Source organism: Nyctereutes procyonoides, unplaced genomic scaffold (assembly GCF_905146905.1).
Source record: "Nyctereutes procyonoides isolate TBG_1078 unplaced genomic scaffold, NYPRO_anot_genome, whole genome shotgun sequence".
Lineage (NCBI taxonomy): Eukaryota > Metazoa > Chordata > Mammalia > Carnivora > Canidae > Nyctereutes > Nyctereutes procyonoides.
In genome coordinates, this window is record NW_026575117.1 from 3,744,393 (window position 1) to 3,766,704 (window position 22,312).

At 58.9% G+C, this 22,312-nt stretch overlaps 2 protein-coding genes across 7 annotated transcripts in view; one reads left to right on the top strand and one right to left on the bottom strand.

Annotated features, from left to right (window-relative positions):
* Positions 1-22,312, top strand: part of NOS1AP (nitric oxide synthase 1 adaptor protein) — a 280,357-nt gene that overhangs the window by 253,450 nt on the left and 4,595 nt on the right. For 5 of the 6 annotated variants that reach the window (XM_055333925.1, XM_055333926.1, XM_055333929.1 and 2 more), the window contains 4 exons: positions 51-217; positions 1,931-2,110; positions 8,064-8,229; positions 9,608-9,760. In XM_055333925.1, coding sequence (XP_055189900.1) covers positions 51-217; positions 1,931-2,110; positions 8,064-8,229; positions 9,608-9,760 — 666 coding nt within the window. Of the gene's footprint in view, positions 1-50; positions 218-1,930; positions 2,111-8,063; positions 8,230-9,607; positions 13,667-22,312 lie in introns of those variants that run through there. The other variant, XM_055333930.1, reaches the window with a different exon arrangement.
* SPATA46 (spermatogenesis associated 46) lies at positions 15,841-19,121 on the bottom strand. The gene is made up of 2 exons (XM_055333931.1): positions 17,915-19,121; positions 15,841-16,688 (listed from the first exon to the last, which is right to left on the bottom strand). Exons 1-2 carry the CDS (start codon positions 18,015-18,017, stop codon positions 15,958-15,960), a joined length of 834 nt encoding a protein of 277 aa, XP_055189906.1. The 5' UTR covers positions 18,018-19,121; the 3' UTR covers positions 15,841-15,957.

Consider the following 22,312-nt stretch of genomic DNA (forward strand, 5'->3'; position numbering starts at 1 on the left):
AGTTCTTGGCGGCGCCCCCCATCCCCTCTGTCCCCTCCGTCCCCCCGCAGGCCGACAGCTCCCCGGGGCTGAGAGGGCGTCCACGGCCACCGCAGAGGAGACAGACATCGACGCAGTGGAGGGCCCGCTCCCCGGGAACGACGGCCTGGAATTCAGCCGAGGGGTCACCGACCTTGATGCTGTCGGGAAGGAAGGAGGTTCCCACCCGGACCCTAAGGTAGGTGGGGGGTGACCCGTCCCATGGACTGCACGCCCTGCGGAACGGCAGATGCTGCGGCCTTGGCTGCTCTGAGTCCTGTTGTCGCCCGTGTCACCCGTGCAGGGTCAGCTGCAGAGTGAGGGGCACGGGGTGGCAGGGGCAGGTTTCTGCTCCTCTGCGGGGGGGGGGGCCTTGGGACACGCAGCCCGGCACTGGAGGGTGTCCCCATGCCACGGGGTTACACCCCACCCTCAGGGGGTGGGGGTCCCTGTAGTGACCCCTGGCGGTGCTGCCCTCTGGGGCATCCCCTTGGCTGCGCTTCCCTTGGGGGGGTTCCCTCGGTGCCCCTGGTGGTGCTGCCCTCTGGGGGGTCCCCTCAGCGCCCCCTGGCTGTGCTGCTCTAGGTGGCGGCTCCTCCCGCCCCAGTGCCCCCCAAAGCCCACCCTGTCACACACCCCCGTGACCCATCCCTGGGCCCAGCGGCTGGAGCAGAGTAGGTTCGGGCCCCTCTGCCTGCAGTTGGCCCCTTGGGGGTTGGAAAGCCGTGCATCCTGGATCATCATCAACCGCACGTCTTGCTGCGGTGATGACGGGGCACCCAAGGAACTCCCGATAGAATCCTGGCCAGGAAACTAAGGACTTGAGCACCTTCCACCTGAAGACACAGGAATATCCCAGAAGGAGAGAGCTGGGAAGCGGGGCTCCCTTTGGACTCCTCATGTCCTAGCGGCTCTTCCCCCTGTCGGGGGTCAGCCTCTTCTGGGGCAGGTTGTGGGGGCAAGGGGGACGCTCATCGGGAGAAGTCTGTCTCTAGTCTGGAGGCCGGTAGGGTCCCCCATCATCTGCCTGTTTTCTTTGTTTCTTTTTTTCTTTTTTTTTTTTTTTTAGTTTTATTTATGTATTAGAGCACAGGGGAGGAGGTTAGAGAGAGAGACAGAAGCAGGCTCCCCACTGAGCAGAGAGCCCGATGGGGACCCGATCCCAGGACTGGGAGATCCCAGCCTGAGCAAGAACAGAGCCTTAAGCCCTGAGCCAGCCAGGCGCCCTGCCTGACGTTTTCTCGGGCCATTTATCTGCTGCAAACCCCAAGAGCCTGCCTGCCACTGGGTGCCTCCCTCCCGCATGTCTGAAGAAGGAGCAGCAGCAGAGCTCCAGACACAAAACGTCTCTCCTTGCACTTGATTTATGGATCACATGAGCCGTCTTAGTGACAGTTCCCGCCCGCCAGAAGGGAGACCCCGGGGACAGCACAGAAACCGTGTTCAGCCTCTAGAGAGGGTCTGTCCAGACCGGCGGCTGTCCCTGCGAGGAGGGCCGGCTGGAGTGGCCCCCCTCACACAGCCCCGTGGTCCAGTGGGCAGCCCTGAGAAGCCCCACAGGCCCTGGAGGAGGGGCCCCAGAGACGCAGCAGAGTGAGGATGGAGGCTGGCCTCTTCCCGGTCTCGTAATGGGGTGGCAGGCAGGTGGCTAGGCTCCCTCTGCATCCAGGTGTGGTGTCGTTGGATGTAGCATGAGAGGCAGGTGCCACTGCCTGCCTCCATCACACTGGGGCGGCTACTGAGGGTCCAAGCAGGGTTTCCCGATGAGTGACCCCGGCCCAGGGTCCTGTAGGGATGCAGCATTTCTAACCCGTGGTTACAAGTGGGCATTTCACTCACCCCGCCTGTGTTCGTGGCATCTGTCAAACAGCAGCCACTGCCCGGGGTCACGCCTGTCTTCTCTCTCCTCCAGGTTTCTCCCCACCCCCAGGAGCCCATGCTGGCAGCCTCGCCCAGGATGCTCCTTCCCTCTTGCTCCTCGAAGCCCCCAGGCTTGGGCCCAGGGACTCCACTGTCCACACACCACCAGATGCAGCTCCTCCAGCAGCTCCTCCAGCAGCAGCAGCAGCAGACGCAAGTGGCTGTGGCCCAGGTTCTCCTCCGCCTCCTCCCTACCTCTCAGGCTCCACTCTCATGGGCTTGACACGCCTTCCCTAGCGAGGGGCAAGGGGCAGGTTTAGAACTTAGGGAGCCGGAAGGGATCGCTCATGCTGTTGGATCATTGCTTGTGGGAGAAGAGGGGGATAGAGGGGATGCCGTTGACCTGGGAGGAAACGTTTGGTTTCCCGTGTATCCCCCGCTCTGAGTTGGGCTTGGCTGGCTTGGCTGGATGTTGTTGGATAAGGACTTGAAGTCACCGAGGAACAAGATGCACACAACTCCACCCTCCCCTTCCCTGCCTCCTTTGCCTGGTGTTTGGGGTGGGAAGGGATGCCTGGAGTCAGGACAGGTGTGACCTTGTGAAACCAGTCTTAAAAGAGCTTAAGGTACAAATTTGTGCCAAACACCCTTGCAAAGACCACCCTGTGCATCCAAGTTCCCAGAGCTGCATCAGGCCTCTGCTTATTCGAGGCAGGATTTGCTAGCATCCTGGCCTTGGGATTCGCTGTAACAGGATCTAATGGTCAGGACCTCGGGTGCCGTATTTGAGCTACGTGAGGTTTGACTTTGATGTCAGGAGGAAAGTGTTGTTCGAGCACCAACGGCTTGTCAGGCCGCTGCCTTGTAGAGGAGGGGTGAGCTGGTTCCCCTCGCTGCTTCTGGCAGGGGCTCCTTCTGCTTGCTTTCCACGGAGGGCATCACGGTCCACATCATCCTTGGGACTTGTGCGTCTGAGCTTCACCTCCACGGTGGGCGATCAGGGAACAGCGAGGACAGGACCGCTCGTCCATTCATAGGCTGAGTTCTGAGGCCGAGGGTGGGGCCTCCGGGGCTGGGGGGTTGGTGAGCCATCTAGAAAGGCAGCTCAGTGTACTGGCATTCTCCATCTGTGTGACCAGGCTGACCTCTAGGGCCTTCTGCATTCTAGAATGTCAGGGAGCCGACTTCTCTGGGGAGCACTTATTAATCCCTGTTGTCTCTCCTGCTTACTCTTCTCATGACCCTTGGGTGGAGGGGTCACCCTGATAGAGCTGCCCCTTCCCACATGTACACCTTGAGAAGGAAGGCACTGGCGGCCTGATTGGACCAGGATCTGCTGTGACTTAGCTCTGGAGAAGACCATCTAACGCCATCTCACATGGACCAGGCCTGAGGGGCCAGGCTCACAGAGGCCTTTTGCAGCCGCGTTAGAGAGTGTAGCATGGGTGGGGTACGGCTACTCAAGGATGGGGGCCTTTTAAAAAAATTGTGACCATAAAACAAAAGGCCACGTGCTGACGCTAGAAGCATTTGCAAGTGTCTCCAGAACAGCAGCAAAAAGAAGGAATGGCATTAATGGCTTCATATATGGGGGGGGGGGCGGGGGAAATCATGGCTCTTTGTCAAATAACAGAACTCATCTCGTCTCCTTAATGGTGACGTGACGGTCCCCAGAGTCCCCTCCTCCCTGGCGTGCGGCTGACAGGAGTACAAAGCCCCAGTGCTCCCGCTCAGGGCCGTTCCACGAATCCCATCATTTCCCAAAGTTTCCCCCTGAATACAAATCCATTCTCCAACGGTAATACTTTTCTCTCTTCCAGCATATCAATTGCCAAGTAATTATTATTTATCTAAGAAAGGGCTTGATGCATATTCATGATGGATATCATCAGGGAGTCATTTGAATTTGAAGTCACTGCTAAACACGCAAGAGAAGCTGTGTGCACACCTATCATCTCCGCCGGGAGATTGTTGTGATGGTCCGTGGAAGCGTTCGGTCTGCAAAGCCACGAGGCCTGCGACTTATGACTTTACCACCGGCAGCCTGAAACCCTAAGGGGTTGTTTGGTGCAGAATCTGGTGTCTGTCTCAGTGGGACGGCAATGCCCAGTCTTGACCGTCTCTCTCCTGGGAGAGAGTGGATCTCGGGGAAGGGAAGAGCAGGATGCTTGCGGGTCCCTTCGTGAGCCCCTCTCGGTTCCAGCCACTTGCACGGGCTGGGAGCCCTTCACCTCTGACTCACGATCTGTGGATGCGGTCGGTGGTGCCCGGTTGACTCTCGTTCGGGCCGTGATGCGACTGGAAGGCCAGCGCAGTGCGTCAGTCCTGACGAGACGACGGGTAGGGTCAGGTGCCTTTGCAGTCTTCAGGCGGACAGGACCCCGAAGGTCCGAGATCGCTTCTCGAACATGCGCCTGTCGCACTGTCTGCCGTGCCCAGAGGCAGGCTCTGGGCAGACCCTCTGTTTGCATCTGTGTCTGCTGCCTGGGAACGCGGCAGATGTGTCGTAGCCGAGGCTTTCAGCGCCTGTGTCCTCCAGCACGCTCGGCCCTAAGCCCTTCTCCTGTGACAACTTTCTCTTTCCCCCATTCTCTCTGTAGCCCTTGATCCAAGGGCTTCTTATTAGTATTTGTGTCTTTGGGTAAAAGCAATCGTACAGGCGACAGAGGTGGCTTAATAGGTCTTGTTGACACCTTTCGTGCATCTACGATGGAGCAGATCTCGCACGTGGTGGGACTGATCTCAGTGTCCTGCATCAGGTCAGCTTTTACTCTTCGTGTCAAACTCTCTTGCCGCCAAACTGCAGGGTTTCTCTCTTCTTCGTTAAACTGCCAACAGTCCCCAGAATTCCAGTGAGCAATAACAATGAGCTCAGCCCTTGAGGTAGGAACACGTTTTCCTTTCCTCTGGGAGCATCCAGGCCCTTCCAGGTAGAGCGAAGGATACAGAGTGGCTTGCCAACAGGTGCACTCTTGGGGGTCCACACACACCCCCATGTACTGTCATAGGCTATTCCAGTTCTGCTGTTATCCTGGGACCGGGCTTGGGTCTCCTGCTCGGATCTCTCCCAGCCTGTCCCCAAATTGGCTCAGAGCTGGCCTAGAGGAGCCTGCCCTGGCCTTAGGGGCCCAGGGGCAAGGGTGATGCTGAACCAACTCTTAACATTTCTAGCTTAGCCGTCAGCATGGAAACAGTGACTACCCGGGCCCTTCTGACCTACTTCCCCGACCCAGCATGAGGCTTGCCTGGCTGCGCTAGCTTCCTGTTTTCCATTGGGCCAGAAGTTCAAGGGTGTGACTGGCCGCCCAGCCAAGCCTTGAACCCGAGCTGGGCTGTCGCCGGCACCTGCATGGCCATGAGCTTGGCCCACAGCGCTCCAGAACGGTCTGACACCGCGCTGCTGCTGTTTCGAGACTCCTCCCCTACCCCGTGCCACTTATGCTTATTCAGAAACCAGTGGTGGGTTCCTCTTGCTTCGCCATCACGGGTCCTGTAGTTAGAGACACAGCACTGACCACACTCCCGCACCCCACGTCCAGGCCCAAACCTACCTTTTGTCCCTGAGGCTTTCCCGGGGTGCGCTGCCCAGCCCCGGCCTCCTGCATGCCGAGACAGCGCCGCCTGCCTCCGCTTGTGTGTCCGGTGGGGGGCGGGCGGGGGCGGGGGGGGGGCGGCAAATTGCTCTGGTTCTCTCCACGCCATTTCCATGTGCCTGCTCCCTGATCTCAGCCTGGCCCTGCCCCCACTTCTCATGGAGGAGCTGGAGTCCAGGCAAGTAGGCTGGAGAGTGAGTGGGCAGTGGGCTGGGTGGGCTGGGCGGGGGGGGGGTCCAAGCCGGGGGGGTGCAGGGTTGCAGAGCTGCGGCAGGAATGCAGGGCGGGGTGGTCGTCGCCCAAGACCCCATAGCTCTCGGGAAGGGAGAAGCTGCCTCGCGCCTCTTCAGGGATTAATACAGCCCTGCTTTTGCAAAAAAGATGTTTAATTCTTGGAAGAGAAGCCTGTGGAATACCAGTAACTGGCCCACGTGGTAGGCAGGCGGGGTGGAATCTCCTCCCATGTTATCGCCCAGAAAGCGAGCCCTTGGAGCCGCAGCAGGGTGCGCAGGCCAGGCCCCAAAATAACGCTGCCTCATTTCCATGCTTCCAAGGCCAGACCTACATGTGCAAAACCCAGGGACTGTGGCCTCAAAAGAAGCCCGGGGCCGTCTCGTCTCAGCCGGGCCCGGTCCAGGTTCGGCCCCCTGACTCGGGAGTGTTTTCTCGTGGCACCGAGTACGGGGTGGAAGGAAGCATGGGGCCCAAGGGCCGGCTTTCCGGCGTTGCCGACCCTCTGCCGTGGGAACCTGATTTCCTGCCGAAGCAGCTCCCCCTATTCCCCTCCCCGGCTTCTGCAGGAGGGGCCCCCACTCCTAACTCTCTGATGTCAGGATGGGAATCTAGGGATTTTCTCCAGTGAGCCTTTGGCAAGTGGCCTCTAGTGCTGGAATTGTCCACAGCCTGAGCCTCTGGGCAGGCCCCCAGGGTGAGAGGTGGAGAAAGTGAGGTCCAGGTGGAGGTGAATTACCTACAGGTGCGGAGGGAGCCACCGGGAGACCAGAACGTTCCAGCTCCTGGTCTAGGGCTCTCAGATGGCCTGTTGTCTCGGGATGTCCACGGGCCAGGTGCAAGTACCCGAGTCCACGGTGTGCGCGCAGGGAGCCCTCCGCAGATGCCACTTAGCTCCATGTAGAATTTTGTCTTTTTCTGTTTACGTGCATTGAAAATTGTGTTCCAAATTTCTGCCTCATGTTTCTGTTTCATTCCCAAAGAAAACAGAAAATGGGTAATTAACAATTCTGTTTGCTCGGTAGATTCCTTTCAAAGACAGTCTTGATTTCTTGATTGGAATAAGCTGCATTACTCCCAGATGGAAGGTTAAGGTTGGCCCTCCCGGGGGGGGGGGGGGGGGGAGCTTCCCATGCCAATTGTCCTGTTTCTCAGAAGCAGCAGGATTTGAGGGGGTTGGGAGTGCTCTCAGGTGAAATGCCTCCGTGCCTCAGTTTCCAAAGAAGATAAAGTCTTTCAAGCCACCCACCATCTGATAGCCAGATCAAAATATTATTGTTGCTTCTTTCCCTCTTCTCATCGCTGTCTAGATCTTTCCTTAGTTGATAGGAGGCAGCAAATGAGGCTGATTTCTAAACCGGAATGTCCGCTGTATTCTCAGCAGCACCTTACGGAGGACAGATTTACTTGAGATTCCCTCGGCATCCTCCCCTGGGGGCAAGACAGGCCCGACCTTAGGAGCCACTAATGGAAAGTGGCAACTAATCTCATTAGTGGCTCCCACTTAGAAGCAGAGCCAACTGCAAGGTCAGGTCCTCAAATCTGCCAGGAGGGAAGCAGCTGCTGCATCCAAGAGCGAGCGAGATTCTCCAAGCGCTGGCGGCTGGAAGGGGCAGACGCTGAGTTTGGCAGGTCCCTCGGCCAGAGGACGGGGCCGCTACGGGCTCTTACTCCCCGATAAAGCGTGCATGTCTTGGGAGCAAACTGCTCCTCGGAAATCCAGAGCATTTGTCTGAGCAAAGAGTCAGCTAGCTGCTGCTCCGAGCCCTCTCCTTCCTCCCTCCCCGACTCGCCCCAGTCACCCTGCCTCTTTGTCCACACCGGATTTTTGGTCTAAGGAAACCCTCTTTCCCACAGGCTGCCTTGGTCCAGGCCAACTTCATTAGCTCTCTTTTTTCAAGGACCTCCTAAAACCCTAAAACCCTCGACAGAGACCCCTGTACCCACCACTTAGCGCCAGAATCGCATATGCGTGAACATGGTCGGTGCCCTGTGACTCTGTTTCTTCAGGCTGGGTTCCTGATAGAATCACGCCCCATCTCCCCCCGTGTTTTCTCTCTGTACCCGATATTCGCACCAAGAACAGACCCCCTCCCCCCGGGGCCCCCAGCACGCCGTAGGTGAGTGACACACCGCAGCCCTCACCCGGGACACACAGAGAGACCTCCAGGGCCAGTGACCAAGCTTCTTGGGGCCACTTCTCCCCAATTCCAAGCCCAGGTGCCCCTTTCGCCCCAGAAGGGCTGTTTTGTCTTGAATTGAACACGGAAGTTGTCTCTGGTCCCGGGCATCCCCCAGTGACTCCTGTTTGCACCCTGTCCCTCTCTCCTCTGTCCCGCCTCCTCTCCCTCCTCCCTGCAGGTTCACTTGCTGAAGGACCAGCTGGCTGCTGAAGCTGCTGCGCGGCTGGAGGCCCAGGCTCGCGTGCACCAGCTCCTGCTGCAGAACAAGGACATGCTCCAGCACATCTCCCTGCTGGTGAAGCAGGTACAGGAGCTGGAGCTGAAGCTGTCAGGACAGAACGCCAGTAAGTGAGGGCCCCGCCCCGCCCAGCCTCGCCACCCTCCCTGGGGACTCTGGAAAACACCTGCTCCTTTCCCTGAAGCCTTTGGTGGTAGCGTAGGAGGCCCCGGACCTGCCCTGGTATCGTAGCCCGAAACAAAGGCGGCTCTGTTTGTCCCGTCCATCCGCTTCATGGAATTAGGAAATGACAGAGTCAGCGAGGATCTTGGCTCCTTCTAGCGTCCACACTTGACCTTGAATGTCCCCGGGAGTTGCTGCCACATGTTCATCCAGGCTCCTCTCCAAAGGGGCTCAGACACTCCACGTCCTAAGGCAGTCCATTTCTTCCTTCGAGGGCTTTCCCAGTTGAAGGATACCGAGCACCTGTTGTGCCCCACGCTGTCTGGGAGCTCCGTGGGAGACCTCACACCGTCCCGGAGTTTACTCTCCCCGCACTATGTATTTGCAGCTCTGTAGCATAGAACATGCTGGTAGCAGTCGTGTACTTAGCTGAGAAGGCAGAAAAGACCTGGCCGGGTAGCGCTGAGATGCCCGGCTGCCTCTGGGCTGGACTGGAAGGCCCTGGAAGGCGCATCTGCACGCCTTCCTCTCGATGGTCTGTGGCCCGCAAGCTTGCTCTAAATGTGTGCCGGCTGTGGACCAGCGCAAAGCCACTGGCCACCTACCGTGCCAGACAGTGGGACAGAGCTTCGTAGACGTGACCTCACCTGGTCCCTGCAGCAGGAGAGGTTGCTGTGCCCATCCTCCACGCCAGTCAGACTCCTAAGCAGGTGAAGTCGCTGGCTCGAGGTTACGGGACCAGCCAGGTGTGGAGCCAAGATTCAAGCCCAGGTCTGATTGCAAAACGGATGTTTTTCCTACGAGACCAGTAGTTCCCTCAGGCTGTCCCCTGGCTCTTTTCTAAGACATGAATATTCCCAAGTCCAGCCCAGAGAGGGTCCCGATCAGTGGGGTCCAATCAGTGGGGTCCGGCCAGGGTTGGGCTCTTGCTAACGCAGTGCAGAGGCTCAGATTGGGAGCAGCTGCCACACTTGGTGGCACTGGAAGCCCCTCTAGGGGTCTCTGTGGACGGAGACCCTGCTCTCCCCGCTTGGTGTGTTCCCCACGCCCCACCCCAGGCAGGCAAGTGTCCCCTCCTTCTCCCCCTCCTCCTCCCCCCCTCCTCCTCCCCCTCCTCTCCCTCCCCCTCCACTCCCTCCCTCTCCCCCCTCCTCCCCTCCGCCCTCTGCCCTCTGCCCTCCTCCCTTTCACCATCCTCCCCCCTTCCCCCCTCTGTCCTCCCTCCCCCCTCCTCCCCCTCTCCCCCTCCTCCCCTCACTCCTCCCCTCCCCAGCCCCCCTCTCCTCGCTGACCCGCCTGCCCTGCTCTCCCCCCGCCCCCAGTGGGCTCCCAGGACAGCCTGCTGGAGATCACCTTCCGCTCTGGAGGCTTGCCGGTGCTCTGCGACCCCACGACCCCGCAGCCGGAGGACCTGCCATCGCCACCCCCGGGCGCCGGGCTGAGCGAGCTGGCCCACCCCGCCGGCAGCCCCCTAGGTAGGCGCGACTGCCTGGTGAAGCTGGAGTGCTTCCGCTTCCTGCCGCCGCCCGCGGGCCCGCTGCTGGGGGGCCTGGAGCTCCTCAAGTTCCGCGAGTCGGGCATCGCCTCGGAGTACGAGTCCAACACGGACGAGAGCGAGGAGCGCGACTCGTGGTCCCAGGAGGAGCTGCCGCGCCTGCTGAACGTCCTGCAGAGGCAGGAGCTGGGCGACAGCCTGGACGACGAGATCGCCGTGTAGGGTGCTACGGGGTGCAGCCGGGGTGCAGCCAGGGTGCAGTTGGGGTGCCGCGGGGTGCAGCCAGGGTGCAGCCGGGCTGCCACGGGGTGCATCTGGGGTGCAGCCGGGGTGCCACGGGGTGCAGCCGGGCACACTGCCGAGGATGCCGTGTGGCGGAGGGCAGTGAGGACCCGGGAGGACGAGCCATGTGGGCTCCAGCCTGGGGCCCCGGAGGGCCTGCGGCTTCAGGAAAGGATTAGGACTTGGCTGTGGGGGTCCAGTGAGGGAGAACTGGGACTCCCAGAGGTGAATGGACCCCTCCCTCCTGCTTGTGACTTCGGGGGGAGGGCAGGCCTTCCAGGGCCCCTGGCTCGGCGAGAGGGTCCCTCCTGAGGACCACCAGGCTGCCAAGGACCTGCTGCCCGCGGGCTGCTTCCTCAGGCTCCTCTGCCCTGCACCTCCTGGGATGCCCGGTAACCCCCTCCCGCCCCCTCTCCGGGTCTGCCGGTGAAGGGAAGCCATCAGGAACCTTCTCAGGTCCTGGGTGTCTGGATATCGACGATGCTACCGGTTGCCTAACCCTCCCTTGACCTTACGAAAGGAGTTCCTTCTCTAGGCCGTGGTGGTGATAGAGGCTGGATGCTCTGGGTGGGAAGAGACGGGATGGTGCTTTCGGCGGGAGTGTGGAGTTGGGATGTGTCATGTCGGGTAAGCTTTTGGAGGAATTGAATCTGGATGTTTCTCCAGGTGGATGTTAAGGGTTGCTTCGGAGGGGGACGGGGAGCTGAAGGTCGTTCAGGCCTGTTCTGGGAAAGCCGTCATGGGCGGCCCCTTGGCGGCCACAGGCACTTAGGTCTGGTTCTCAGTGTGGAAGGCCTGCCCCCCTCCTGCCTGCAAGCCCAGCTCATCCTCCTGGAGGCTGGGAAGCTGCCCTCTCCTCTGTTGTGTTGCCTCGGGGGCTGTGCCAGCTGAGGCTCTTGTAGGACCTTCCCCTCCTGACCTCTCAACCCATCCCCTCCCCCGGGCAGCAGTGGTCAGTTTTTACTCCCGGCGGCTCCTGTTCGGGACTTGTAAAAAAACAAGCAAAACACCAAACATAGGCTGGTAGCTGAGACTGATTCCACTCTTCAGAATCACTGCCACTTCGGTCAGGGTCCAGGGCCGTGTCCCCCCGTGACCCGTCTCTGGGTGCGTGCCTCGAGCACACCTTGTGAAAAGTGCCACGTGCAATTCTCTCGTCTCTGACCACCCGGGCCTTGTCTGGGGGGGTCCCCCCGGTACCGTGGGCTGACTGTGGCGGGAGCCCAAGCTCCTTTTTGCCACAGTTAGGCCACGAGCGGCTGTTAAGCGGATTGAAAGATCACCTCGAGAGAGAGCTGAGCCACGGCTGGGGTCCCGTGTTCGGGAAGTGAGTCTTTTGCCCGGGAGGACAAGCTACAGACCCAGACAGACGGCAGTGTTCTTGGAGGGTTAGTGGGTAAGGATGGGGTTACCCAAACCACAGCGGTCTCCAGCCCTGACTTTGCTTTATGATCCGTGTAAATGGAAGCGTAGCCCTTTTCTTAAGCAGCTGGATTTCTTCGAGACTAGAAAGTCCAAATGCAAGGAAATACATAGCTTTACGGCAGCCGTCCTCGGCGCGCCAGGGTCCCGGCAGGAAGAGGATGCGGTGTGTCCGTGTGTGCGTGCATGTGTACGTATATGCTTGTTTGCCCGTGTGAGGGAGGGAAGGTGTGTACGTGCGCGTGGGCCTGTGAGAAGAGGATGTGGAGACAGAGAAGAGAATGTGAATCTTCGGGGCGTTGAACGACAGCAGAGTTGTGTTCTTTTCCTAACGTGTATTTAGTTGGAGAGGGGGCTGGTTTCTTTTGCTGTGTCCTCTCGTTAACCACTGGAGGGAAGTAGGGCCAGATGCCCGAGGAGGAACCAGGAAGGTGAGAGCCACCAATGAAGGGGGGGTGTCGGGGATCTGGTGGGGCCGAGCCTAGCCAGCTTCCCAGACCCTCCCCTGGGTGCGGCCTCTCAGAGCCGTAGAATGTGGAGCATTCAGGGGAGCGGAGGGTCTGGCTTCTGGAAGCCCCTGCGTGTAGGCAGGAGTGGAGGGTGGAGCCAGCGGCCAGCAGGTGGGTCTGTGGAATGTGGCGGGAGAGGGCTTGGGGAGCGGGTGGGGGATGGTTTCTGAAGGGTCTAGAGAAGGTTGCAAAGCAGGAGAAAAAGGGGGGTTTAGGAGAGGGCTTAAAGAATGTGAAGAGGCGAGTTGTGTGGACCACTAATTCGGGACCTTTGCCCTCGGATGCTCCATGGGGGTCTCCACCTGCCTCAGCCCCAGCCTCCCCCCCAGAGGGGGCCTTCCCCGGACCACTGGTTTGCGTGTCGGCATCGTCCCCAGCGGGACCCAAAGCATCGCACGCCGGGGTGTGGAGAAGGGAGGCAGGATGGATCTGGGGGCCTTGACAGGTCAGCGGCCACTGGGCAGGAAAGAGAACATCGCAGACCTGATTTCCCAGCGACGTCACCCTCTCCTCCTCCCTCCTTGCTTCTCGCTCTGCTCACTCAACTCCTGCTTCCTCCTTTTCATCCTGCTGCTCTGCCCTGTGCGGAGGACAAGTGGACACCAGGGGGGCGCCCGCCTCAGCCTGCCCCGGGGGGCCGGTGGGCTCCCGGGCCCGTGAGGCCCCCCAGGTGCAGGGCCAGCAAGGACAGACGGACTGCACACTGGGATGAAAACGATACTCCTTATATCCCTGCTTCTCTCCGTGCTTCTGTAAAGCCCCCGCCTGGCTTCCCCTCTCCCGGCGGCTCCTGTTCGGGACTTGTGTTCCTTTAATTTCCCCTCTGCCCATCGCCTCCTCCCACCCCGCCGACCCTGAGCCCTCTACTTCTACAACTGTTGTGTCATTAACTCTGTTGGTTCAACTCTCTGGGAAAAGATTCTGTTCATGTTAAGTGCACTTACTCCCTGGATGTTGTCACTAGTCTAGTGGCTTTTGCTAAATAAACCTTTCTTATTTCTAAAAGCTTTTCCATGGTCTCTTCTTGCTTCTTCTATCCCACCTGCTCCCTGACTTGCCCTCACCTCTGCCCCACTTCCCCAGCCAGTGGCCATCAGCTCTGCGACGCACAGTTCTCGGGGGTGGAGGTGGGTGTTGAGGAAACAGAGGGGAGGAAGGCGGCGCCTCCACCTGCCGGGTGCCTAGAGCAGCCTTGCCAATCGGGCGATCCCGTGGTCCTGCCCCCAGACATGGTTTTGCTTCTTGGTTTGTCCCAACAGGGGAAGGATGCTTTTGATATTAGCGGGTAGGAGCCAGGGATGTGGCTAAGCCATCCCACGATGCACAGGACAGCATCCGCCCCCGCCCCACAACGGAGACCCTTCCAGCCCCAAATGTCAGTAGTGCCGCGGCTCTCAAGTACGGAGCTTGTGCCCACCGTTCTGGACTCTCCCTACCCCGGGTCTTTCCCAACTGCAGACACCTCTGGCCGATGAGCAAGTTTGTGGTGCTCGGAAAAGTGCAACGTCGTAGATGTTTTCAGATATGACCAAAATCGTCTAGATGGTAAAAATTTCCCTGACCCCTTGACTAAATATCTGAAATACATGCAATAGGTCGGCTTCCGAACGGGCCCATTCCAGAAACGCCCATCCTCCTCCCCACCCCTGCCCGCAAGCATCGCGGTGCCCTTGCCGCAGCTCTGCAGAAGAGCCCTGGCTGGCGGGCTCTTGGCTGTCCTGTCGGGGGGTTGGGGGGGGGGATTGCAGAGGAGGAGGCATATGCTGGCAAGGGAAGGGCGTCCGAGAAACAGAAGCCCCCGGGCCTCGGAAAGCCGACCTCACGGAAACCAGGTTACTTCGGCCCAAACTCTGAGCCCTTTTGAAGGCAGAGGGTTTGTCGGGCCCAGCCAGGTGTGCAGAAGGGTGGAAGGGTCCAGTCAACCCTGAGCCTTTTTCTCACCGAGTGATGGGACCAAGCCTCATCTTCTCACCTGTAAGATGCGGGTAAATTATACCACATGAAGCTCTCACGAGGACTAAGTGAGGTTGCGTTTTACGAGCACCCAGCAGAGCGCCTGGCCGTGGCTCAGGGCACCAGAGAGCTCACCTCCCAACTGATGCGGGGCTGGGGGCTGGGGCGGAGACCGGGGGACCCGTGTGGTCCCTGCACTTGCAGGTGGTGCATTTTCTGTGCGCTCGAACTCTAGTCCGAACTCTGCCCTGACCGAGTTCCTGGGGGGGGGGGGGGGGTCTCAATGATGCTGTCAAAGGTGTGAAAGGCAGAGAGCACCTGTCCTCACGCTGAACTCGTGCACCTGCTGTGGCCCCTACGCTCAGTCCTGGCTCTTGGATGGCTTTCTTTTTTCTTTTTCTTTTTTTTTTTTAATGGGCTCTGAGCCTGTGATACGGACGCCCTGGGGAAGGGAGTGTGGGCTGGGCAGAGAGGGGGAGGCCGGCAGGAGCCAGTTGCTCTCCTGATTCTCCCACAGGCCAAGGGAAGGCCCTGAGGCCCCCACGGGAGCCCCTCCTTGTACTCCCTCGATACACATGCAAAGTGACTCATGTAACCGGAGGTCTTCAAGGGCTTCGGTGGCTTTTCCATTTGGGGAAAGGGAAAGTCAGAGCGAGGACTCCTGTGCTCCCTCCCCTGGGGGGTCCCAGGAATGACGTCAGGGCTGCCTAGATAGGCCACCCACCCCAGCACAGACAGGCCGGGACCTTGGAGCCCACCGTTCCAGGACACTCTGAGACCCTGGCTGGGGCAGGAGAGGGTGGGGGGAGAATGTGTGGGGAATATTCTCACGGCCTTGGGTATCCTGGGATTTGAGCCCAGCCTCTCCCAAAAGAACCACAAATGACATTTTAGCCGGACAGGGATAAGCAGAAGCAGCTCTGCTAAACCAGAAAGCAGAGGACTTACTATGGGACCCCTGGTGGGGCGACGGGGAGATCCTCCACCCCAACCTGTTGGCCAGCCAGCGGGGGGAGGGTTGGTGCCAGGGCTCCCGATAGGAGATGCCCCACTGCATGAGAGGGCCCACGGGGTTGGGGGGGACACTAGACTAAAAATATAAAAATAGACCATTAAGCATTCAGCTTTTTTTTTTTAAACCACATAATGGGTAAGACAGCATCCCTGATGCTCACCTGTGCTTCTGGGTGGGTGTGGGTAGTGAGGCTTCTCAGAAGTGGGGTGAATGTCAGGCTGCCTGCTGGAGCCTTACTAGGTAACGGGAAGCAGGGCTTGCACGCGTTTACCTGCCTATTTCGACAGGACAACACGGCCAGGTCAAGGTGCCCCTGGGCCGGAGCAGGTGGGTCGCGTTTGGGCCTTGTGCCCCTTCCAGGGGAGGGGTTGTGGTGCGTGTGGTGGGGACGGGCCTGGCCGCGGCTGTGGGCCCCCCTTCTGCAGGGGCCCGTGGTCCTGCCCGCCCTCCCCTGGGGAGATCTAACCCCCAAGGAGCTTTCCTGCTGCGCAGAGGTGCCGCCCGGGGAACGCTCACTCCCTTCCCCTTTGCCAGCTCTCCCTCGGGGTGTGGTGTAGCCCCTTGAGCTGCCTGGGACCCCCGGGAAGGCCGGTCAGAGCACAGACTGTGGGGCTGCCCCCAGAGCTCCCAATGCGGCGACTCTGAGGTCTGAGATTCCGTTGCTAACAAACGGGTGGGGGATGCTGACGCCGCTGAGCTGGGTGCCCCCACTTTGGAAGCCCCCCCCATGGAGGATGTTCTCAAACTCAAGCAGGGAGAGGGGCAGGGGAGGCCGGAGGGCCAGGCAGCTGGGCTTAGGGCTGCTCAGCAACCGCCAGCCAAAGGGGCAGGGGATGTGACCCCGGGGACCGGGCAGGGACCGCGGGGGCTGGGGTGACCTCAGACTTGACAGCGGCTGTGACTAACTTTGGTTTATTGATGTCTCTCTGGAGAAGGCTCCACCCCGTTTCCCTGAGGGGTCCGCTACAAGGCAGCCACCCCAGCCCCCTGGCAGGGCTACTTGAGAGCCTGGCAGCTGCCCGAGGACAGCCTGTCCCCCAGCCGGGCCTTCTGCTCCTTGCCCCAGAGGGTTTTGAGCTTGCGGTAGTACACCTTGCAGCTGAAGCCCTCCCTGAAGCCCCCCTTTATGTGACTCTTGAGGGAGTGCAGAGTGGGATACATGCGGCAGCAGGCCGCGCACTTGTAGCCACTCTGCTGGGCCGGGTGCCACTTGGAGGCCGTGAGGATGTCCTGGGACGTGATGTGGTTGGCGGGGTCCAGGCCGTGCCTGGATTTCGGGCTGGCCTCTCGGGGGCAGGTGTTCTCTGGGGAGGAAGAGGACGAGCAGATGCTCTCAGCCAGGTCCTCGGGGCCGCAGCTGTCGCCCCTGCCCTCGTCCCGCTGCACCTCTGCAAAGCTGTAGGCCTCCAGGTGGATCTCCTGGTCCGTGCAGACGAAGTAGCTGTAAGGGGAGAACCAGGGCCGGTAGATGGTGCAGTTCCGCCTCAGCTGCTCCCCGTTCTGGGAGTCCCCCAAAATGCAGTCTGTGGAGGAAAGGGTTGGGTGTGAGCGTGGGGCAGCCCCTGGCCCCCCAGCTTCTCCCACGCGCCCGCCCGGGGCAGAGGAGGCCTCACCTGGAGAGGAGAGTGTGTTCTGCACCCCGTGCCGGAGCACGCTGCCGTGGTACCGGGCTGGCGGGGCCTGAGCCGCGCTGGACGCCTCGGGGGGTGGTGCGCTCTTTGTGGTGTCTGGGTTATGGAAGAAACGCTCCGGTGAGCCGAGCGCGGTTGGGGGTCCTCTTCGTAGGCTCCCCCCACCCCCGTCCCCGCCAACATACCTACAGGCTCTACCTTGGGACTTTGTGACCGTGCAAAGCCGAAGAACAGAGCCTCTTTTGCACCCAGATAAGCAGAACTATTCTGGATGGCGAGCCGGGAAGTTCCAGGGGGCATTCGCCCAGCGGTCTGGGGGGGATTCTCTTCAAGGGAGACTTTCAGAGGCGGACCACATGACCCCTTTGGCCGGGCCCACCCTTCCCTTGACCTTCCTGCCGCTCGCTCTGTGTGTGTCTGTCTGTCTGCCTGCCTGCATTCCAGCCTCTGGGGTCCACGGGAGGGAGTCTAGTCATGGACCACGCAGCTACGTTCCGTGGCCCCTTGGGGGACGAGGGGCCAGTTTCTCCCATTGAAACGTCTCCCACCCAGAGCCAGGGAGCGTTCAGGCGACCCTAGCTGCGTGCAACACCCCGATGACTGCTAACGTTTGACAGAAAGCCAGCTTGCTTCAGACCCCGGGGCGGTGCCAGCGCCGAGCTTGGTAAATGACTGTGTGAGGGTCCCCTGTGCAGGCACATGCATGTTCAGGAGAGCCGGCTCCTCCACAGAGCGGCCTCCTCAAGCTCTAATGTGCACACTTCTCCAGGACCCAGCTGGCAGTGTTGTTACACACGTAGGTTCTGGTTGGGTAGGTCCGAGGGGGTGCGGGTCAGGGGCAGCCTGAGATCCTGCATTTTAACGGGCTCCCAGGGGATGCCCACAGCTTGAATAGCAAGTCCTCGGAGCATCGCACTGATTCCATGCTGTGCTTGCTCCCCAGGGACCCTGCCCCTTAGGATCCCGCTGAGGGATTCGTGAGCTGCCTCTCCTCCGGCTTGTCAAAACAGGGCTAAACTAGCACCTGCTCTACATAGACGGCCACCCGAAAGTCTAGAATGGAGGCGGGGGTGGGGGCGGGGGCGGGGGGGGGAGGACTTGATAGCAAATGTTTTCCCCCCGTCCTTTCCTTGCCAGAAGTGAATCATGCACCAGGAACTACTTACCATGAACGCAGCATTTTGAAAAATTATTTTCTCCCCATGTGTAATTTGACTTTCTCACTAAATCATAGTCCTGCAACGTGATCCCGTAGAGTACGCAATTAAAAGCCTTCCAAAAAAACCCCACACTTTTGTGGCCCTAGTGGCACCAGTGTTTACCTGGCAAGCTGGTGGCACGTGAGGACATAATGTCAGGAAAAGCGCTCAGGGCTGAGGAGGAGATTCGAGGTCCAGAAATGCTGAGGAGTGAGAAGTTCTCCATGTTCTGACTACCGTAGGGTGTGGAGACCGCACACCGGCTCCCAAGAGGCTGGTTTGGGTTGTCCGGACGAACATTCTGAGCGCAGCTGACATCACAAGGTCACAGGATTCCACTCGCTGGCCAGGCCATCCCTTTTGCAAAGACGGATGGAGTCTCTTAAACTTTGTAAAGATTTTTTTTTCTGACTTGTCGTTTTCCTCATTGGAATACCCAGTGGGGAGGGAGCATGTGGCCGAGGCGTGACAGCGATGTAACCCGCTGACCCCGCCCCATTGATCTTTGCTGTCATTTTTGTGTCCTTGCCATCATTCCCCCCATCCCCACTCTGGGGACCCCTGTCCTCCTGGAATAAACGTCTTGCGTTGCTTCACCTTCATCCGCCTACCCTCTGCCATCATCAGATGGTTTTGTTCTTTCTGTTTTTAAAAAGCTTGGGGTGTAATTTTCACATTTTCTTTGGAAGTCGTTGCAAAGTCACAAAAAGTCGCAGCGCTAAAATTCGTACAGAGAACACCCCTGCGTTCTGCATCCCGGCTTTCCTCTCGTTAACATCTTATCCCGTTTGCTTTAGCGTTTCCCTCTGTCCGCCCCATACATCGTTTTCTGAGCCATTCGAAGGTAAGTTGCAGGCGTCATATCCCTTTGTGCCTAAATGACTTCAGTGAGTTCTTCCTAAGAGTAGGGACCTGATAGTGTTTTAAATGGTCGGTGCTATTTTTTAGCAAATGACTAAAACACGCAAATGGGGGGCTTACCCTGCACCATTTTGCTCCTTAGAAGCAGTTTGCTGGTGAGACTGAACGCCAGAGCAGCAAGACTGCCTCTTGTCTCTGCTTGGCTTCTGTCCTGTGATGCCCTAGCACCCTAGGAGGGCTGCACAGCAAAGGTGAAAGGTGACCGTGCCACTCTGGAGCGAGGCCCCGCTCTAGATCATCACGATACATGCACACTGGGCACCTAGGGCACCTGGGATCTCAATGCGTGTGTGCTTGTGCTGCGTGGGAAGAGGTGGCCCGGCCCGCCTCTTGCAGCCCGTGGATGCGTGAGTGACCAGCTGCGTGTGAGAGCCCAGCCGGTTGGAGTTCGAGATCCACAGTATGGAGAACCTCATCCCCTTGGGGCCTCCCCCTGAGCCTGGTTTGGAAGCTTAGAATGAGCTGGAATGTAACTGACACCGTGGACATTGGCGACGTTGACGGTACTGGGACTCGATTCGGCCCTTGTGGTGCAGAGAAAGACTGTGGGGTCCTGGGGGTTGGAGAGCCCCCGCCCTGCCATTGGCAACCTGCGCAGTTAGGCCACCCCCCCACCCCCTGCTGCCATGGTTTCCTATTTTGTTAACCTAGTTGGAATGGGGGGACGTCTTCCTGCTCTAAAACCTGGTGATTTTTGTGCTTAACCGAGACAAGATAGTAATGAGCGACGCACGCGGGTTTGGGAAGATTTTGAATTTCCCCCCTGCCAGGGGTCATTGAATTCTTCCCCACTGCCAGCCGTTCAGATTTCCTCTAGTGGGGCCTCCAGATATTGGGGGAACACCTGGGAAGCTGTGTCGGCGCCTGCTTGTTGACTCTTTGGGTCTAGTTATTGAAAAGTTCATGGGAACCTGGTTGTCCGGGGTTGGTTCTATTCTTGGGAACCGGGCTTCCGTCTTGCATGTCGTTGTTGCTGGTGGCCCAGGCAGGAGGTGACACTCCCCAAGTGGTTGGTCACTACATAAAATGTCTCTCTCTCTCTCTCGTTTGTTTTCCACCTGCTTTCCGAGCCCCTTTCTCGGACAGGTAAGAGACCGTCTTTCTTACGGATGACTGAACGGCACAGATGCTTTGCTCTGCTTGGATGTGTGCATGCCGGGGGTGCTGCTGGGCGGGCCACCCGGTGGGGATGTCATCGTTTTTCCTCCCATCATTGCCACCGTGTTCTGAACCACCACTTCTCTAGTGCAAGGGGCAGAGTGTGGGGGCCGTGAGTACCATGAGCCAGGAAGGGGCCCAGGGCACCTGCTTCAGGTGAGGAGGTGAAGAGAGACGAGCAAACTGCTCCTGGACTGACCTTGGGAGACGGGGCTTTGAGGGGCTTTTGTAAATGGAAAAAGGCTTGGGGACCCTTTCTCTACACCGTCTGCCCCTAACGTGGTCAAAGCTTGACGCTTTTAAGCATTTCTATGAAAAACCCAGTTCAGCCGAGCCAACGTATTGAAAGCCGCCTCTCGTGCCAGCCCTGTGCTGAGCACTGCAGAAAGTAAAAATCTCTGGAGATGCTGCATCCCCCCTAGGAGCTCACCGTTTTATTATCGAGACAAGGTGTGTTTGCCCAGAAGACTTAGGGACTAGTAACGGGAGCCTAGGCCGGGCTAGCTTTAAATTACGTGAGACTAAAAAAATAGTAATAAATAAATAAATTACGTGAGACTAAAAAAAATAATAATAATTACGTGAGACTAAAAAAATAATTACGTGAGACTAAAAAAATAATAATAAATCACGTGAGACTAAAAAAATAATAAATTATGAGACTAAAAAAATAATAAATAAACTACGTGAGACTAAAAAAAATAATAATAAATAAATAAATAAATTATGTGAGACTTCAGCCTGTACGTTCTGAAGGGCAGAGTGCAGGACCCCAGGGGATCTACCGTGGTGCGTAATGCAGACGTTACTTCTGTTTATTAGAATACGTTTTCAAAATAAGAGGAGCTCACAATTTACCAGTCACTTAGGTGTTTTTGGTGCTTATGCCCTCCGGATCGAGCACGTCTGCGCTGCAGATCCACCTTCAACCAATAAGGGGACCCCCGTGGAAGTATCTGAGCCAGGAAGTGGTGCGGGACCTGCCCTCCCCCCAGTGAACCTCCTTTTGAACATTTGCCCTCGTTTCATGGTGGTCCAAATAATTGCCAGTCTGGGGGGAAAAAAGATTTTAAATGCTTTCGTTTCCGAGGGCCTCTCTGCAGGTTCATAGATATTTATGATCAAAGAGCAACCGGAAGGGATACGGGACGTAGATGGGGCGGGTATGCAGAAGCGGGCTCTTAGGAAAGTGAGGAGCCGGGGACCCCGCTGTGGGCCGGGCTGGAACTCCCACTAGCCTGGTGTGGCCGCACCTGTGGCCCAGGCCCCTAGCATGGCCCCTGGGCAGAGGCGTGTTCCCTGTGTGTGCCCCAGACCCGCAGCCCTGTGTGGGGTGGTGCAGCCACTCTCCCCACAGCTTCCTGCCCCGGCCTATAGCCTCTCTAGCTAGTTGATGCAGAAGGGATCTGTCTGTGGAAACCACAGCAAAGGGAAATGCCCCCCCCCACCCCGGCCCGGGGCTCGGCAATGCAGGGCGGACACAGCTACTCTGTGCAAAGCCCAGCGGAAGCAGCAGCAACCCCCCAACCTCCCTCCCCCTTGGGAAGGCTCAGCGTGACCAAGCACCCGGAGGTGTGGGCTGTGGACAGAGAACAGGTGGCGACGAGCGTGACCTCTCCTTCCCCCAGACTGACAGACTACTGGGGATGGTTGGTAGGGACAGACCCCTCTCGTGTGCTCCCAAGGCCCCAGCTTGGAGCTGGCTGCTTCCGGGACAGAGCCTGACTTCCAGGTTCCAGGTGGCGGAGGGTACCCCCCCCTGCCCCCCCGTGCCGGTGTGTGGACGGTGCTGTGTTGAGCCCTCCGCTCCAGTCGTTCCAGTTAGGGACCTTGGAGCTGTGGTCTCGGCCTCCACCATCCTCCATCTGCCAGATGGGGTCTGGAGGGTCAAGTCAGGATGTTTCGTGAGCACCTACTGTATACCAGCCCCAGGCTAGCTGTGAGAGATACAAAGGTGAATGCGACACGGCCTTTGCCCTGCCAGTGTAGACAACCCAGCGAGTCTACCTGTGGCCCCTTTAGCTTTTCACACGGAAGATCCCGAGAGAAGGGCCGTTGGGGAGGCGCGTTCATGCAGCCGCTCCGCGATCCCGGGCAGACTTCCCAGTAGTGGAAGGGGTGAGAGGACCGGAGTTCTCGTTCAGCCCACCCGTAATCGGCCCGTGACCCCAGGCCGGGCAGGCACTTCTTACTCTGAGCCCCACCTTCCTCGTGGGTAAACAGGATTCCTCCCGTGGCCCATCTCCTAGGGTGTCACCACCCTAGGCGATTTTAGGTGCCTCCTGCTCCCTTGGCACCCAGTTCACACGGATTCGGTGTGAGCAGGCCCCAAGCCCCTGATTAGCGGCTCTCGGCTGCAGCAGCCCCTCCTCCTGCAGAGAAAACGTGCGCCCCAAGTGGCCTCCAGTGGGGAGCGTCCAGCCCCACCCTCATACTCGTCTT

Bases quoted from the DNA above. Each gene is read 5' to 3' on its own strand.
- SPATA46 (XM_055333931.1), bottom strand. From the start codon at position 18,017: ATGGAGAACTTCTCACTCCTCAGCATTTCTGGACCTCGAATCTCCTCC. The intron at 16,689-17,914 runs GTAAACACTGGT...TCCATAACCCAG, and splicing joins ACGTGCCACCAGCTTGCCAG to ACACCACAAAGAGCGCACCA.